General features: G+C 42.8%; 1 protein-coding gene across 5 annotated transcripts in view; it reads left to right on the top strand.

Annotated features, from left to right (window-relative positions):
* The window catches only part of LOC130127984 (myoferlin-like), a 114,310-nt gene that overhangs the window by 37,021 nt on the left and 58,726 nt on the right, over positions 1-18,563 (top strand). For all 5 annotated transcript variants that reach the window (XM_056297694.1, XM_056297692.1, XM_056297693.1 and 2 more), the window contains 6 exons: positions 2,737-2,861; positions 3,335-3,448; positions 9,952-10,129; positions 12,366-12,490; positions 13,147-13,256; positions 14,291-14,483. In XM_056297694.1, the coding sequence (XP_056153669.1) occupies positions 2,737-2,861; positions 3,335-3,448; positions 9,952-10,129; positions 12,366-12,490; positions 13,147-13,256; positions 14,291-14,483 (845 nt within the window). The remainder of the gene's footprint in view (positions 1-2,736; positions 2,862-3,334; positions 3,449-9,951; positions 10,130-12,365; positions 12,491-13,146; positions 13,257-14,290; positions 14,484-18,563) is intronic.

Genomic DNA, 18,563 nt, shown 5'->3' with positions numbered 1-18,563 from the left:
GGGTGTCTTATGGGACAACTGAACAGGAGTGTCGGACATATTTCAACCTGATGTGTCAGAAGGCTTCCTTTTTTGCTGGATCGTCCAGTGACTAGCAGTCAATTATCTGTTTCAGTTATGTGCCTGTGATGGACTTATTATAATTAATAATTAGGGGAGGAGACCCCAGGGTAGACCCAGAACTCGCTGGAGGGACTACATGTCCAATCTGGCCTGGGAACGCCTTGGGATCCCCCAGGAGGAGCTGGAGGGTGTTGCTGGGGAGAGGGACGTCTGGAGTGCCCTACTTAGCTTGCTGCCACTGCGACCCGACCCCGGAGAAGCGGCTCATGAATGAATGAATGAAATAATTGGAATTCTAGGCCCTGTGATGGACAGGTGGCCTGTCCAGGGTGTCTCTCCGCCTGCCACCCAGTGACTGCTGGGATAGGCTCCAGCATCCCGCGACCCTGAGCAGGAGGAGCGGTTTGGATAATGGATAGATGGATGTTTCAGTTATCTGGCTAAATGACCAATAAAAATAAAACAATTCTTGTTCCTTGCTTCTTGTTTACCATATGATGATGGTAGGTCAGCTTTTTGAGTGGTCGTGCATTCTGCAAATGCCAGATAGTGAGCCCCTCCTGTTTCCCTCAGTGTACAGCCTGGACATTGCACAGAGGAACAGAAGCCTACTTTCCGCTAGCTAGTTGTTTTTAAACTAGACTAAGATAAAAATCAAGGTGAAACAAAGCGGTTCGCTTATGTTTGTCACAAAAAGACATCATGAGGAGCAGGAGGAAGAGAATTCAGCTCAAGTTCAGCCATCATTCTCAACCCAGACACCTGCTCCTTTGCCAGTTTCTCCTCAACAAGTACCAAGTAGTAATGATACATACATCTCCTGCTGTAATCATCAAAAAAGCTAATTTACAATTTCAGACTGTAGTAGCCTTTTGCCTGTTTCAATACTATTGTTTATTAGGTATAGTTTTTGTTGGGTGTGCAGTTAGATTTTATGCTGATGTTGCTGCATCTGGTGAGCAAAGGCACAAAAAAGCAAACAAAAAATAAAAGAATGAAGCAACAATAGATGAATAAAACAACAAATAACAAAGCACCTTAAGTTAAATCCAGGCTGAAAAAGTATGTCTTAAGTTTTCTTTTAAAAATGTCCACAGAGGTGGACTCCCTCCGATCTTCAGGCAGACTGTCCCAGAGACCAGGGCCACAGTGCCTGAAAGCTGTCTGCCCATGCATGTTTGTTGCGATCCTTGAGACGGCTAGTGGGCCAGCTGCAGAGGTTCTGAGGGACCTGCTAGGCACATATCTAAAAAGCACGTCTGAGAGATAGGCGGGTGCCAGGCCGTTCAGTGATTTTTAAAATTTGCAATAACATCTTAAAATCAATTCTAAAACTGATAGTCAACCAATGCATTGACTTTAAAATAGGTGTTATTTGTGCACTCTGTCTGGTCTTCATCAGTGCTGCTGCGTTCTGAACAGACCAAATGAGGGCACTGCAATAGTCGAGCCTAGAGGTTATGAAAGCATGCATTAGTTTTTCTGTGTCAGACTGAGCGAGAAATTGTCGAACCTTAGCAATGTTTCTAAGATTTTAAAAGGACATTTTGGTTACATTTCTAATATGGGCTTCAAAACTGAGGTCAGAATCAAAGATAACCTCAAGGTTTTTGACCTGGTCGTGACAGTTGCTCTCTCTGGGCTTTTGTCCCAAATATTATGATATCTGTCTTGTCTTGATTCAACTGTAGGAAATTGTATGACATCAATACCTTTGTGTCGTACATACATTGAACTGACCTATCAATGGGGCTAAAATCATCTGGGGATACAGAAATATATAGTGTGGTGTCATCTGCATAGCTATGACACTCAATTTTATGTTTGTTGTCGGTCGTGGTGCCTGTAACATTACCTCTGATTATGTATAAGGCTTGTACGATTAAACTGTGTTGTATTCTGACAAATATAGTTGTAATGACCTACTTTGGTTAACATATGTGTTTCAGAACCTGTTAAGTATGATTGGTGTTGGACGGGCTAGGCCCACCTGATTTTCTCTGTGCCCACTGACACTGTGATTTCTGCCTACACTACAGGTTTCCACAAGTCCAGTTCAACCCAATTACCTTATTCACGTATTTGGAATTGAAAACCAAAGTGAAAGTTAAAAGTTCTTATCTGAAATGTCCAATATGATCAATGGTGGCTGACGTTGCTGATCTACTTCCTGGTTCACCCTGCAGGAAGTAGCAGCCTGTACTTACCATAGGTAGTAGTAACCTCCATAAACTAGCCAGCCAGCACCATAGAGAAGTCCTATAGATAATAGACAGTTATGGACACAGTCTGACTGAGACACCAGGGAGGTTTCTTGTTTAAGACAGGTTTAAGACTCCTGTTCAGGTGTCCCATAAGACACCATTGTAAAGCTGAGTCCAGCGGTGGTACATGTCCAAAATCTACTAAATAAAGACGGTGAGTAAAAGGACATAATTGATATGTATGATGGAAAATACTATGGAAATAAGATCCAGGTTGTTAAAAAAAATAGAATTATCCTTTAATATTAACTCATTAACGTGTTTAACTCAGTTCGCACTGTCATTTGCTTCTCGCACTTGGTCTGATTAGCATCTGTCTGTCATTCACAGACTTCAGTTTACTAACGAAGCAGAGTCGTTCATTTCTGACCATCAAGATGTTGAATCTGTTTTTCATTTCCTGTCTCAGCGAACACTGGGGAGTCGGAAGTGGGTTTTCTTCCAGCCTTTGGGCCTTGTTATGTCAACTTGTATGGCAGCCCACGAGAGTTCACCGGCCTGCCTGACCCCTACGAGGACCTGAACTATGGCATGGTATGGCTCCATGGTTCCTCATGCAAATCTGTCTGTGGTTTAGTTTTTTATCTGGAAACAGACTGAGGTCAGACAGAACGAGTCTCTGTACCAGCTTCATACCTGCAGACCACCCAACTGTCAGTTTACAACAGCTGAGAAAGTCCAGTCAAGTCCATTTTATTTATATAACCCAATATCACAAATTACAAATTTGCCTCAAGGGTGAAACCCATTTTCTGCAAACCTGCTTTACTCAACACAATCTGATGATTAAAACAAGTTTTATAGTTGTAACATTGAAAATCACTTGTACCTTAGCAATGAATTTTCATGTACTAATACATACTTCCATACATACGTAGCTTGTCTTATTGCCATAAAAACTCATCTGATGATGTTGTGGAATCTGAAGCCCCTTTTTCTCGTAACCTTTTTTATGAGCGTTCATCAAGTTAGTATATTTTTAAATGAATGGGTTGGTTTCTGGCCAGGCGGAGGGAGTGGCGTACCGAGGACGTGTCCTGGTTGAGCTCTCAACTAAACTGGAAGGAAAAGCAGACAAGACCGTTGACAGCATCTCCAGTGACGACATCTTAGTGGCACAGGTACAATAACAAATATGATACAAGAATAAGAACAATGATATTTGGGATTTTCAGAATCAGGTCTTGAACGTTAATCATCTGGTATGAGATCTAATTATATAAAAGTTTTGTGCGTGATTCCTTTGGATAATTGGTGGTTCCTGCAATGCCAAACAATAACCTGCAGCAATAAAGCAAAAAATTAAGAGTAAATATGTGTTTGTAACTATGAATACAAATTGATATTACAACTCTAAAAAATAATAATGCATAAAAGATGGAAAAATATAGTTTGGCATAAATGGAAGATGAGCAGCAATGTCAGCCCAGCCAATATCACTTGTCAGAGATGAGTGAAAACTGGTAAGGAATGTGTACAGTAAGAAGCGTTACATACGGATGACACTGTTTTGTACATTATGGATGTACAGTAAGAAGCGTTCCATACGGATGACACTGTTTTGTACATTATGGATGTACAGTAAGAAGCATTCCATACGGATGATGCTGTTTTGTACATTAAGGATGTACAGTAAGAAGCGTTCCATACGGATGATGCTGTTTTGTACATTACGGATGTACAGTAAGAAGCGTTCCATACGGATGATGCTGTTTTGTACATTAAGGATGTACAGTAAGAAGCGTTCCATACGGATGATGCTGTTTTGTACATTAAGGATGTACAGTAAGAAGCGTTCCATACGGTTGATGCTGTTTTTTACATTAAGGATGTACAGTAAGAAGCGTTCCATACCGATGATGCTGTTTTGTACATTAAGGATGTACAGTAAGAAGCGTTCCATATGGATGATGCTGTTTTGTACATTATGGATGTACAGTAAGAAGCGTTCCATACGGATGATGCTGTTTTGTACATTAAGGATGTACAGTAAGAAGCGTTCCATACGGTTGATGCTGTTTTGTACATTAAGGATGTACAGTAAGAAGCGTTCCATACGGATGATGCTGTTTTGTACATTATGGATGTACAGTAAGAAGCGTTCCATACGGATGATGCTGTTTTGTACATTATGGATGTACAGTAAGAAGCGTTCCATACGGATGATGCTGTTTTGTACATTATGGATGTACAGTAAGAAGCGTTCCATACGGATGATGCTGTTTTGTACATTAAGGATGTACAGTAAGAAGCGTTCCATACGGATGATGCTGTTTTGTACCTTATGGATGTACAGTAAGAAGCGTTCCATACGGATGATGCTGTTTTGTACATTATGGATTTACAGTAAGAAGCGTTCCATACGGATGATGCTGTTTTGTACATTATGGATGTACAGTAAGAAGCGTTCCATACGGATGATGCTGTTTTGTACATTAAGGATGTACAGTAAGAAGCGTTCCATACGGATGATGCTGTTTTGTACATTATGGATGTACAGTAAGAAGCGTTCCATACGGATGATGCTGTTTTGTACATTATGGATGTACAGTAAGAAGCGTTCCATACGGATGATGCTGTTTTGTACCTTATGGATGTACAGTAAGAAGCGTTCCATACGGATGATGCTGTTTTGTACCTTATGGATGTACAGTAAGAAGCGTTCCATACGGATGATGCTGTTTTGTACATTATGGATGTACAGTAAGAAGCGTTCCATACACATGATGCTGTTTTGTACATTATGGATGTACAGTAAGAAGCGTTCCATACGGATGATGCTGTTTTGTACATTATGGATGTACAGTAAGAAGCGTTCCATACGGATGATGCTGTTTTGTACATTATGGATGTACAGTAAGAAGCGTTCCATACGGTTGATGCTGTTTTGTACCTTATGGATGTACAGTAAGAAGCGTTCCATACGGATGATGCTGTTTTGTACATTAAGGATGTACAGTAAGAAGCGTTCCATACGGATGATGCTGTTTTGTACATTATGGATGTACAGTAAGAAGCGTTCCATACGGATGATGCTGTTTTGTACATTATGGATGTACAGTAAGAAGCGTTCCATACGGATGATGCTGTTTTGTACCTTATGGATGTACAGTAAGAAGCGTTCCATACGGATGATGCTGTTTTGTACCTTATGGATGTACAGTAAGAAGCGTTCCATACGGATGATGCTGTTTTGTACATTATGGATGTACAGTAAGAAGCGTTCCATACACATGATGCTGTTTTGTACATTATGGATGTACAGTAAGAAGCGTTCCATACGGATGATGCTGTTTTGTACATTATGGATGTACAGTAAGAAGCGTTCCATACGGATGATGCTGTTTTGTACATTATGGATGTACAGTAAGAAGCGTTCCATACGGATGATGCTGTTTTGTACATTATGGATGTACAGTAAGAAGCGTTCCATACGGTTGATGCTGTTTTGTACATTAAGGATGTACAGTAAGAAGCGTTCCATACGGATGATGCTGTTTTGTACATTAAGGATGTACAGTAAGAAGCGTTCCATACGGATGATGCTGTTTTGTACATTATGGATGTACAGTAAGAAGCGTTCCATACACATGACGCTGTTTTGTACATTATGGATGTACAGTAAGAAGCGTTCCATACGGATGACGCTGTTTTGTACATTAAGGATGTACAGTAAGAAGCGTTACATACGGATGATGCTGTTTTGTACATTATGGATGTACAGTAAGAAGCGTTACATACGGATGATGCTGTTTTGTACATTATGGATGTACAGTAAGAAGCGTTACATACGGATGATGCTGTTTTGTACATTATGGATGTACAGTAAGAAGCGTTACATACGGGTGATGCTGTTTTGTACATTAAGGATGTACAGTAAGAAGCGTTCCATACGGATGATGCTGTTTTGTACATTATGGATGTACAGTAAGAAGCGTTCCATACACATGACGCTGTTTTGTACATTATGGATGTACAGTAAGAAGCGTTACATACGGATGATGCTGTTTTGTACATTAAGGATGTACAGTAAGAAGCGTTCCATACGGATGATGCTGTTTTGTACCTTATGGATGTACAGTAAGAAGCGTTCCATACGGATGATGCTGTTTTGTACCTTATGGATGTACAGTAAGAAGCGTTCCATACGGATGATGCTGTTTTGTACATTATGGATGTACAGTAAGAAGCGTTCCATACACATGACGCTGTTTTGTACATTATGGATGTACAGTAAGAAGCGTTCCATACGGATGACGCTGTTTTGTACATTAAGGATGTACAGTAAGAAGCGTTACATACGGATGATGCTGTTTTGTACATTATGGATGTACAGTAAGAAGCGTTACATACGGATGATGCTGTTTTGTACATTATGGATGTACAGTAAGAAGCGTTACATACGGATGATGCTGTTTTGTACATTATGGATGTACAGTAAGAAGCGTTACATACGGGTGATGCTGTTTTGTACATTAAGGATGTACAGTAAGAAGCGTTCCATACGGATGATGCTGTTTTGTACATTATGGATGTACAGTAAGAAGCGTTCCATACACATGACGCTGTTTTGTACATTATGGATGTACAGTAAGAAGCGTTACATACGGATGATGCTGTTTTGTACATTAAGGATGTACAGTAAGAAGCGTTCCATACGGATGATGCTGTTTTGTACCTTATGGATGTACAGTAAGAAGCGTTCCATACGGATGATGCTGTTTTGTACATTATGGATGTACAGTAAGAAGCGTTCCATACACATGATGCTGTTTTGTACATTATGGATGTACAGTAAGAAGCGTTACATACGGATGATGCTGTTTTGTACATTATGGATGTACAGTAAGAAGCGTTCCATACGGATGATGCTGTTTTGTACATTATGGATGTACAGTAAGAAGCGTTACATACGGGTGATGCTGTTTTGTACATTAAGGATGTACAGTAAGAAGCGTTCCATACGGATGATGCTGTTTTGTACATTATGGATGTACAGTAAGAAGCGTTCCATACACATGACGCTGTTTTGTACATTATGGATGTACAGTAAGAAGCGTTCCATACGGATGATGCTGTTTTGTACATTATGGATGTACAGTAAGAAGCGTTCCATACGGATGATGCTGTTTTGTACATTAAGGATGTACAGTAAGAAGCGTTCCATACGGATGATGCTGTTTTGTACATTATGGATGTACAGTAAGAAGCGTTCCATACGGATGATGCTGTTTTGTACATTAAGGATGTACAGTAAGAAGCGTTCCATACGGATGATAATGTTTTGTACATTATGGATGTACAGTAAGAAGCGTTACATACGGGTGATGCTGTTTTGTACATTAAGGATGTACAGTAAGAAGCGTTCCATACGGATGATGCTGTTTTGTACATTATGGATGTACAGTAAGAAGCGTTCCATACACATGACGCTGTTTTGTACATTATGGATGTACAGTAAGAAGCGTTCCATACGGATGATGCTGTTTTGTACATTATGGATGTACAGTAAGAAGCGTTCCATACGGATGATGCTGTTTTGTACATTAAGGATGTACAGTAAGAAGCGTTCCATACGGATGATGCTGTTTTGTACATTATGGATGTACAGTAAGAAGCGTTCCATACGGATGATGCTGTTTTGTACATTAAGGATGTACAGTAAGAAGCGTTCCATACGGATGATAATGTTTTGTACATTATGGATGTACAGTAAGAAGCGTTCCATACGGATGATGCTGTTTTGTACATTATGGATGTACAGTAAGAAGCGTTCCATACGGATGATGCTGTTTTGTACATTATGGATGTACAGTAAGAAGCGTTCCATACGGTTGATGCTGTTTTGTACATTAAGGATGTACAGTAAGAAGCGTTCCATACGGTTGATGCTGTTTTGTACATTAAGGATGTACAGTAAGAAGCGTTCCATACGGATGATGCTGTTTTGTACATTAAGGATGTACAGTAAGAAGCGTTCCATACGGATGATGCTGTTTTGTACATTATGGATGTACAGTAAGAAGCGTTACATACGGATGATGCTGTTTTGTACATTAAGGATGTACAGTAAGAAGCGTTCCATACGGATGATGCTGTTTTGTACCTTATGGATGTACAGTAAGAAGCGTTACATACGGATGATGCTGTTTTGTACATTATGGATGTACAGTAAGAAGCGTTCCCTACAGATGATGCTGTTTTTTACATTATGGATGTACAGTAAGAAGCGTTCCATACGGTTGATGCTGTTTTTTACATTATGGATGTACAGTAAGAAGCGTTCCATACGGTTGATGCTGTTTTGTACATTAAGGATGTACAGTAAGAAGCGTTCCATACCGATGATGCTGTTTTGTACATTAAGGATGTACAGTAAGAAGCGTTCCATACGGATGATGCTGTTTTGTACATTATGGATGTACAGTAAGAAGCGTTCCATACGGATGATGCTGTTTTGTACATTATGGATGTACAGTAAGAAGCGTTCCATACGGTTGATGCTGTTTTGTACATTAAGGATGTACAGTAAGAAGCGTTCCATACGGATGATGCTGTTTTGTACATTAAGGATGTACAGTAAGAAGCGTTCCATACCGATGATGCTGTTTTGTACATTAAGGATGTACAGTAAGAAGCGTTCCATACGGATGATGCTGTTTTGTACATTATGGATGTACAGTAAGAAGCGTTACATACGGATGATGCTGTTTTGTACATTAAGGATGTACAGTAAGAAGCGTTCCATACGGATGATGCTGTTTTGTACCTTATGGATGTACAGTAAGAAGCGTTCCCTACAGGTGATGCTGTTTTGTACATTAAGGATGTACAGTAAGAAGCGTTCCCTACAGATGATGCTGTTTTGTACATTATGGATGTACAGTAAGAAGCGTTCCATACGGTTGATGCTGTTTTGTACATTAAGTATGTACAGTAAGAAGCGTTCCATACGGATGATGCTGTTTTGTACATTAAGGATGTACAGTAAGAAGCGTTCCATACGGATGATGCTGTTTTGTACATTAAGGATGTACAGTAAGAAGCGTACCATACGGATGATGCTGTTTTGTACATTATGGATGTACAGTAAGAAGCGTTACATACGGATGATGCTGTTTTGTACATTATGGATGTACAGTAAGAAGCGTTACATACGGATGAGACTGTTTTGTACATTATGGATGTACAGTAAGAAGCGTTACGTACGGATGATGCTGTTTTGTACATTAAGGATGTACAGTAAGAAGCGTTCCATACCGATGATGCTGTTTTGTACATTAAGTATGTACAGTAAGAAGCGTTACATACGGATGATGCTGTTTTGTACATTATGGATGTACAGTAAGAAGCGTTCCCTACAGGTGATGCTGTTTTGTACATTACGGGTGAAGATAAATAAACAGCAGCAGTATTGAATGAGTCATTTTCCCTAAAAGACTGCTGCTGACTTGAGGAGGAACTATCACTGTTTTCAACATTATGTCATTATGGCTTCAACCATTCCAAAGTGTTCCCTTGGCTGACATGGGGAGTAGGACAGTGTTTCACAGCAGACACTGCTACGCAGAGAAATGAATTGAATGAAGTGTAAACGTGTTTCTCATTTCTTTCCCTCCACCAGAAGTACCAGCGGAGGAGGAAGTACTGTCTGTGTGCCGTTTTCCACAGTGCCAGCATGATACAGGAACCCGGCGAACCAATCCAGTTTGAGGTCAGCATCGGTAACTACGGTAACAAACTGGACACCACCTGCAAACCACTGGCCTCCACCACCCAGTACAGCTGTGCTGTTTTTGATGGTGAGAAGAGACAAAGGCTTTAATTTCTATTTCCCTTTACAAAGGAGAGGAATAAGGCTGTCAACCAGACAAACGCAGACCCTAATACCCTAATGCCCTAATACGTGAATACCCTAATACCTAATGCCCTAATACATGAATACCCTTATACCCTAATACCGAATACCCTAATACCCTAATGCCCTAATCCCTCTCCTCGTTCACTCTACAGCTCGCTGCCTGATCTGAGTCAGCTGCCTGATCTGAGTCAGCCGCCTGATCTGAGTCAGCTGCCTGATCTGAGTCAGCCGCCTGATCTGAGTCAGCTGTAGATGTGAGGTGCACATGTGTGAGCGTAAACGGTTTCTCCAGCTTTATTATAAGATGAAAATAAAGACAGGGTTAGGGTCAGACCCACATGGTGGCATAGCACACCTTGTCATTTTGTAAAGTACAAGTTCATGTCAGACTCGGTGGCTTTCGTGTGAGGCTCCGCCTGGCAGGCTGCACATCCACAGGCTGACAGGCAAAACCTGTTTGTGAGGTGGATTTTGTAGCTTGAGCGCTGCATATAAAAAGCATTTCCCCCCACTTGTCCTGTTGAATTCACTTGGCTGCTGTGCAGAAGTCTTACAATGGCAGTAAAGACACTGATTTTTCTGTCCTTGTGTGTGTGTTTCTGTCTGCTGATAATCTCCATACTACTGGACCGGTCAGCCTAATAATGTTTGTGCACGTTTCTGACTGGATGATCAGGGAGCTCTGGTGGTTGCGGTGATTCAAAACCCTGAAAAACCTGTTTTATACCGCAGCTGAATACTTGCTCCTCAGCTGGTTTTTCGCCTAAGTCTGATACACAGGCAGTGTTTCCATATTTTCTCTTCGACTGCATTCACACTGAATCCGGCACCTTCCCACAGGGTTGTGCGGAGGTGTGTGCTTGTCACTACAAAGCCCATCGCAATGGGCCATCGCAGCGATCATGGCCCATTGGCCCAAGGTGATCAGACCGAAGACACCCACGTCTTCAGTGTGACGTTGGATTGGGCTCCGGCAAAAGTTGGTTCTGGTTCTGCTTCTTGCCGGACGGCGGCTCTGTTTTTTGCTGACCCCCTGCATTACGCACTGCCGTAGCCTAAACGCACTACACCCATTCAAATGAATGGGAGGACTGGTGTTTTTCAGGTGTTGCTGGATTCTGTGTGAATGCAGCCTTCTCTCGGTAGGCGAAGAAAGGGGTTGATTGTTGCCAGGTCCGAGCAGCAGCGAGGGGGACGTACGCTTGGCGAAGATCTGCACTCTACTGTCGAGTGCACTCTTCTAGTTTCATCTTGCATTTTGTAGAAAGTTGATGTGATGTTTTAATCCAGAATATTTTATGATCAGTGGGGGAAAAAATCCAGTTTGAATCTGGTCTTCAAAAGCACCTCAGTGTGCCTGATGTGCTTACAGTGTTAGCACTGGTGTTCTCAGAGGGCGTCAAGCTGTGCCCCTGCTAGGGTAAAATGGCTTACTAATCAATACAGGGAGTAATTAAGAAACACTCCTCCCAGAATACATGAATACATGTACTTGTAAACTGATTACCAGGTAACCATTACTATTACCATAACTACTACTATCGTTACTGTCAGCTAATCACTACTACTACTACTACTACTACTAGTACTGTTACTATTGCTATTACTATTACTATTGTTAGCAGGTCATCAATACTAGTACTACTTTTGCTATTACTACCAGGTAATGATTACTATGACCAGTGCTACCAGGTAATCATTGCTAAAAAGTACTGTTAAGCCCTTCGTAACACTGTTTTAGAGAAGTGCTATATAAATGAATTATTATTATTAAATTATTGCTACATCTATTACTACTAGGTAATCATTACTACAACTATTATTACCAGGCAATCCATTACCATTACTACCAGGTAATCATTGCTATCACTACCAGGTAATCACTACTATGACTATTACTACTACTACTACTATTACTACCAGGGTCTAAGGACAGGATGTTGTGTTGGGCTATACAAATAAAATTGATTTGATTTGATTTTAATCGTTACTATTACTAGCAGGTAATCATTACGACTACTGTTACTACCAGGTAATCATCACTACTACTGTTACTTCCAGGTAATCATTACTACTACTGTCACTTCCAGGTAATCATTACGACTACTGTTACTAGCAGGTAATCATCACTACTACTGTTACTTCCAGGTAATCATTACTACTACTGTTACTTCCAGGTAATCATTACTACTACCTGCCCTGGGCAGACACGAAGCCCGTGGTGGTGGTGACGTCTTTCTGGGAAGACATCAGCCATCGTCTGGACACGGTCAACATCATCCTCTACATCACCCACCGCCTGGTAAGACTCGTGATGAGCTGTGGTCCACGCCAGGGGCCTGATGGACTATGGGTCAGTGTGGTTGAATTTGACATTCATATAAATACTGAAGGTGCTAAAGACACGTTTGGTAGGGGACCTTGTCTTCAATGTGGCCTCTCTGAGGAGCTTTGGTTGGCACCATGAAGATCTTCTTAATACAGATGTGTTTTACTCTATAGCTGTTCATGTTGTCGTACCGCTGAATTCACGTATTCACAACTTTACTGAAAGCAGCTACAGCCGGTGACAAGACCCTTTCATTCAGCGGTCTCTGGATGAGCCGCTTAATGCAGCTCATGAGTCAAGGTCACCAAAACACCAAACTGCTTTTCAGCCATGACTGTCAAGATGGTTTGATTTGCCTCAAAATGATGCCAAAATGTTTAAGTTTCAAATTCTAAGTTGTATTCGTCTCCTTGGCTGTATTGAGAACTGCATTGTGGGTGTTATCATTCTTGACAACACATGTGTTGATTGTGAAGCAGCAGTTAAAGATTAGAAGAGAAGTGCCGTGACACATGAAATACATGTTGATGTACTATGTGGCGTTGTTGCTGTAGTGAGAGCGGGTACTTCAGGATCACATCAACACCACAAATATTCAGTATTTGTTAAAGGGCAAACTTTGCTTCTAGCAAACGAACCTGGAAGAATTTAAAAGTGCCGTCTCAGCGAAAGCCGGGGAGCGCCGCCTGGTGGAAGTTTGGCTGAAGCTGCTGAATGAGCTCATGGAAGACATGGAAAGGTAAAGCCAAGACACATGTCTTTTTAAATAAAGATGCCCTCTGCTGGGGAGGATGCTAGTAAACACTTTTCTGACTGTTTTCATTCATAACATGAAAACTCCTCCATGTGTACAGAGCAGTAACCCTCCTGGAAACTGGTTCCTGTTCTGTAGTAAGGCAGTTGCAGTTCACTTGTCAGTTATGTCAAAGCTTTGGTGTCAGGATTCAAAACCAGACCAGATTCATATTGACAACCTGCTAGAAAGAGATGAGATAGATAAGAGGAAGACTAAAGTAATAAGAGGAATACTAAAGCAGATAAGAGGAATACTAAAGCAGATAAGAGGAAGAGTAAAGTAGATGGGAGGAAGAGTAAAGTAGATAAGAGGAAGACTAAAATATATGAGGAAGACTAAAGTAGATAAGAGGAAGAGTAAAGTAGATGGGAGGAAGAGTAACGTAGATAGGAGGAAGAGTAAAGTAGATAAGAGGAAGACTAAAGTAGATATGAGGAAGAGTAACGTAGATAGGAGGAAGAGTAAAGTAGATAAGAGGAAGACTAAAGCAGATAAGAGGAAGAGTAAAGTAGATAGGAAGAGTAAGGTAGATAGGAGGAAGAGGAAGGTAAATAGGAGGAAGAGGAAGGTAGATAGGAGGAAGAGGAAGGTAGATAGGAGGAAGAGTAACGTAGATAGGAGGAAGAGTAAAGTAGATAAGAGGAAGACTAAAGCAGATAAGAGGAAGAGTAAAGTAGATAGGAAGAGTAAGGTAGATAGGAGGAAGAGGAAGGTAGATAGGAGGAAGAGGAAGGTAGATAGGAGGAAGAGGAAGGTAGATAGGAGGAAGAGGAAGGTAGATAGGAGGAAGAGGAAGGTAGATAGGAGGAAGAGTAACGTAGATAGGAGGAAGAGTAGATAAGAGGAAGATAAAAACAGGTAAGGGAAGTGTTAGTGGAATGGGGTCACCTTTCTGACCCGATGAGCGTCCCGTCTCTGTCAGTGGGCTGAACGCTGCTCGTCTCTTGCTCCGTGTTTGGTATTTATTGTTTCTGCAGCTTCCCGCTGCCTGAGCTGGAGGGCCGTCCCAACCTGACGGCGCTGGACATCCAGATTAAGAAGCTGAGAGACGGCAGCATGCGGAGCATCAGGGAGGCCGCCAAGTGGATGAGAGAGGAGGCAGCGGAGGTCAGAGACACGCTGGCTGACATTGAAGGATGGATAGACAAACTCACACAGCTGGCTGAGGAGGTGCGTAGACACGCCGCCGAGCCGGCCGCTGTCCCACCAACCACAAAGCACAAATGTTGGAAATAAGATTTTTTTAATTTTGATCAAAACCAGCAGTGATGGACTTGAAACAAAACCAGCTCTGGCATTTGTGACATTCACTGCCTCTATTTCCAAACCCAGTGGCAGCCATGTTGTCAGTATGAGATGAAACGCACACACACTGACTAGGATGCAGAACACACACCGTTACCTGCTGAACGCACAACATTACCTGCAGAACACACACCGTTACCTGCAGAACGCACACCGTTACCTGCAGAACACACACCGTTACCTGCAGAACACACACCGTTACCTGCAGAACACACACCGTTACCTGCAGAACACACACCGTTACCTGCAGAACCCACACCGTTACCTGCAGAACACACACCGTTACCTGCAGAACGCACACCGTTACCTGCAGAACACACACCGTTACCTGCAGAACACACACCGTTACCTGCAGAACGCACACCGTTACCTGCAGAACGCACACCGTTACCTGCAGAACACACACCTTTACCTGCAGAACGCACACCGTTACCTGCAGAACACACACCGTTACCTGCAGAACGCACACCGTTACCTGCAGAACGCACACCTTTACCTGCAGAAAGCACACCGTTACCTGCAGAACACACACCGTTACCTGCAGAACACACACCGTTACCTGCAGAACCCACACCGTTACCTGCAGAACACACACCGTTACCTGCAGAACACACACCGTTACCTGCAGAACACACACCGTTACCTGCAGAACACACACGTTACCTGCAGAACACACACCTTTACCTGCAGAACACACACCGTTACCTGCAGAACACACACCTTTACCTGCAGAACACATACCGTTACCTGCAGAACGCACACCGTTACCTGCAGAAAGCACACCGTTACCTGCAGAACGCACACCGTTACCTGCAGAAAGCACACCTTTACCTGCAGAAAGCACACCTTTACCTGCAGAAAGCACACCTTTACCTGCAGAACACACACGTTACCTGCAGAACACACACCTTTACCTGCAGAACACACACCGTTACCTGCAGAACACACACCTTTACCTGCAGAACACACACCGTTACCTGCAGAACGCACACCTTTACCTGCAGAAAGCACACCGTTACCTGCAGAACACACACGTTACCTGCAGAACACACACCGTTACCTGCAGAACACACACCTTTACCTGCAGAACACATACCGTTACCTGCAGAACGCACACCGTTACCTGCAGAAAGCACACCGTTACCTGCAGAAAGCACACCGTTACCTGCAGAACACACACCTTTACCTGCAGAACGCACACCGTTACCTGCAGAAAGCACACCGTTACCTGCAGAAAGCACACCGTTACCTGCAGAACACACACCGTTACCTGCAGAAAGCACACCGTTACCTGCAGAACGCACACCGTTACCTGCAGAACGCACACCTTTACCTGCAGAACGCACACCGTTACCTGCAGAACGCACACCGTTACCTGCAGAACGCACACCTTTACCTGCAGAACGCACACCGTTACCTGCAGAACACACACATTTACCTGCAGAAAGCACACCGTTACCTGCAGAACGCACACCGTTACCTGCAGAACGCACACCGTTACCTGCAGAACGCACACATTTACACTACCGTTCAAAAGTTTGGGATCACCCAAACAATTTTGTGTTTTCCATGAAAAGTCACACTTATTCACCACCATATGTTGTGAAATGAATAGAAAATAGAGTCAAGACATTGACAAGGTTAGAAATAATGATTTGTGTCCGCGGTGGCGTAGCGGTCTAAGCATCGGCTTGGTGTCGATGCAGTTGCCCACTGGGGACTGGGGTTCGCGCCCCGGTCTCGTCAGATCCGACTATGGCCGGACTCGGTGAAGCAGCAATCATTGGCAACGCTGTCTTCGGGAGGGGGGCGGAGTCGGCTTGTGTTCGCCATGTGAATGCGTCTCTGTGTGTGTCGGAAAAACAGTGGTTCGGCTTGGATTCGCCTTGTCACGAAAGTGGGGAGGCGCTTTTCTTCGAGACTGCCGGCCGGAGAGATGCAGTTGGCGAACGCATGCAATACGAGGGTGGGTGTTTGAATTAAAATAGGGATCAATTGGCCACTAAATTGGGAGAAAAAAGGGAAAAATCAGAAATAAATTTATAAAAAAAAAAAGAAATAATGATTTGTATTTGAAATAAGATTTTTTTTACATCAAACTTTGCTTTCGTCAAAGAATCCTCCATTTGCAGCAATTACAGCATTGCAGACCTTTGGCATTCTAGCTGTTAATTTGTTGAGGTAATCTGGAGAAATTGCACCCCACACTTCCAGAAGCAGCTCCCACAAGTTGGATTGGTTGGATGGGCACTTCTTTGAGCAGATTGAGTTTCTGGAGCATCACATTTGTGGGGTCAATTAAACGCTCAAAATGGCCAGAAAAAGAGAACTTTCATCTGAAACTCGACAGTCTATTCTTGTTCTTAGAAATGAAGGCTATTCCATGCGAGAAATTGCTAAGAAATTGAAGATTTCCTACACCGGTGTGTACTACTCCCTTCAGAGGACAGCACAAACAGGCTCTAACAGGTACTATTTAATGAAGATGCCAGTTGGGGACCTGTGAGGCGTCTGTTTCTCAAACTAGAGACTCTAATGTACTTATCTTCTTGCTCAGTTGTGCAACGCGGCCTCCCACTTCTTTTTCTACTCTGGTTAGAGCCTGTTTGTGCTGTCCTCTGAAGGGAGTAGTACACACCGGTGTAGGAAATCTTCAATTTCTTAGCAATTTCTCGCATGGAATAGCCTTCATTTCTAAGAACAAGAATAGACTGTCGAGTTTCAGATGAAAGTTCTCTTTTTCTGGCCATTTTGAGCGTTTAATTGACCCCACAAATGTGATGCTCCAGAAACTCAATCTGCTCAAAGAAGTGCCCATCCAACCAATCCAACTTGTGGGAGCTGCTTCTGGAAGCGTGGGGTGCAATTTCTCCAGATTACCTCAACAAATTAACAGCTAGAATGCCAAAGGTCTGCAATGCTGTAATTGCTGCAAATGGAGGATTCTTTGACGAAAGCAAAGTTTGATGTAAAAAAAATCTTATTTCAAATACAAATCATTATTTCTAACCTTGTCAATGTCTTGACTCTATTTTCTATTCATTTCACAACATATGGTGGTGAATAAGTGTGACTTTTCATGGAAAACACAAAATTGTTTGGGTGATCCCAAACTTTTGAACGGTAGTGTACCTGCAGAATGCACACGTTACCTGCAGAATGCACACCGTTACCTGCAGAACGCACACCGTTACCTGCAGAACGCACACCGTTACCTGCAGAACGCACACCGTTACCTGCAGAACGCACACCTTTACCTGCAGAAAGCACACCGTTACCTGCAGAACCCACACCGTTACCTGCAGAACGCACACATTTACCTGCAGAACACACACCGTTACCTGCAGAACCCACACCGTTACCTGCAGAACGCACACCGTTACCTGCAGAACCCACACCGTTACCTGCAGAATGCACACATTTACCTGCAGAACACACACCGTTACCTGCAGAACGCACACTGTTACCTGCAGAACGCACACTGTTACCTGCAGAACACACACCGTTACCTGCAGAACGCACACTGTTACCTGCAGAACGCACACTGTTACCTGCAGAATGCACACATTTACCTGTAGAACGCACACCATTACCTGCAGAACGCACACATTTACCTGCAGAACACACACCGTTACCTGCAGAACGCACACCGTTACCTGCAGAAAGCACACCGTTACCTGCAGAATGCACACCATTACCTGCAGAACGCACACCTTTACCTGCAGACCGCACACCGTTACCTGCAGACCGCACACCATTACCTGCAGACCGCACACCGTTACCTGTAGAACACACACTGTTACATGCAGAACGCAGACCGTTACCAAGACCTGACGTTTATCCTGACTGCATGAACACCATCTGAGACCGGCAGTGCTAAACGCTATGCTAGCAATTTAGACACAAATGTAATACAAATACACAGACTACACATTCAACCACAGT

Source organism: Lampris incognitus, chromosome 17 (assembly GCF_029633865.1).
Source record: "Lampris incognitus isolate fLamInc1 chromosome 17, fLamInc1.hap2, whole genome shotgun sequence".
Taxonomy (NCBI): domain Eukaryota; kingdom Metazoa; phylum Chordata; class Actinopteri; order Lampriformes; family Lampridae; genus Lampris; species Lampris incognitus.
This window is presented reverse-complemented; position numbering and strand designations above follow the sequence as displayed.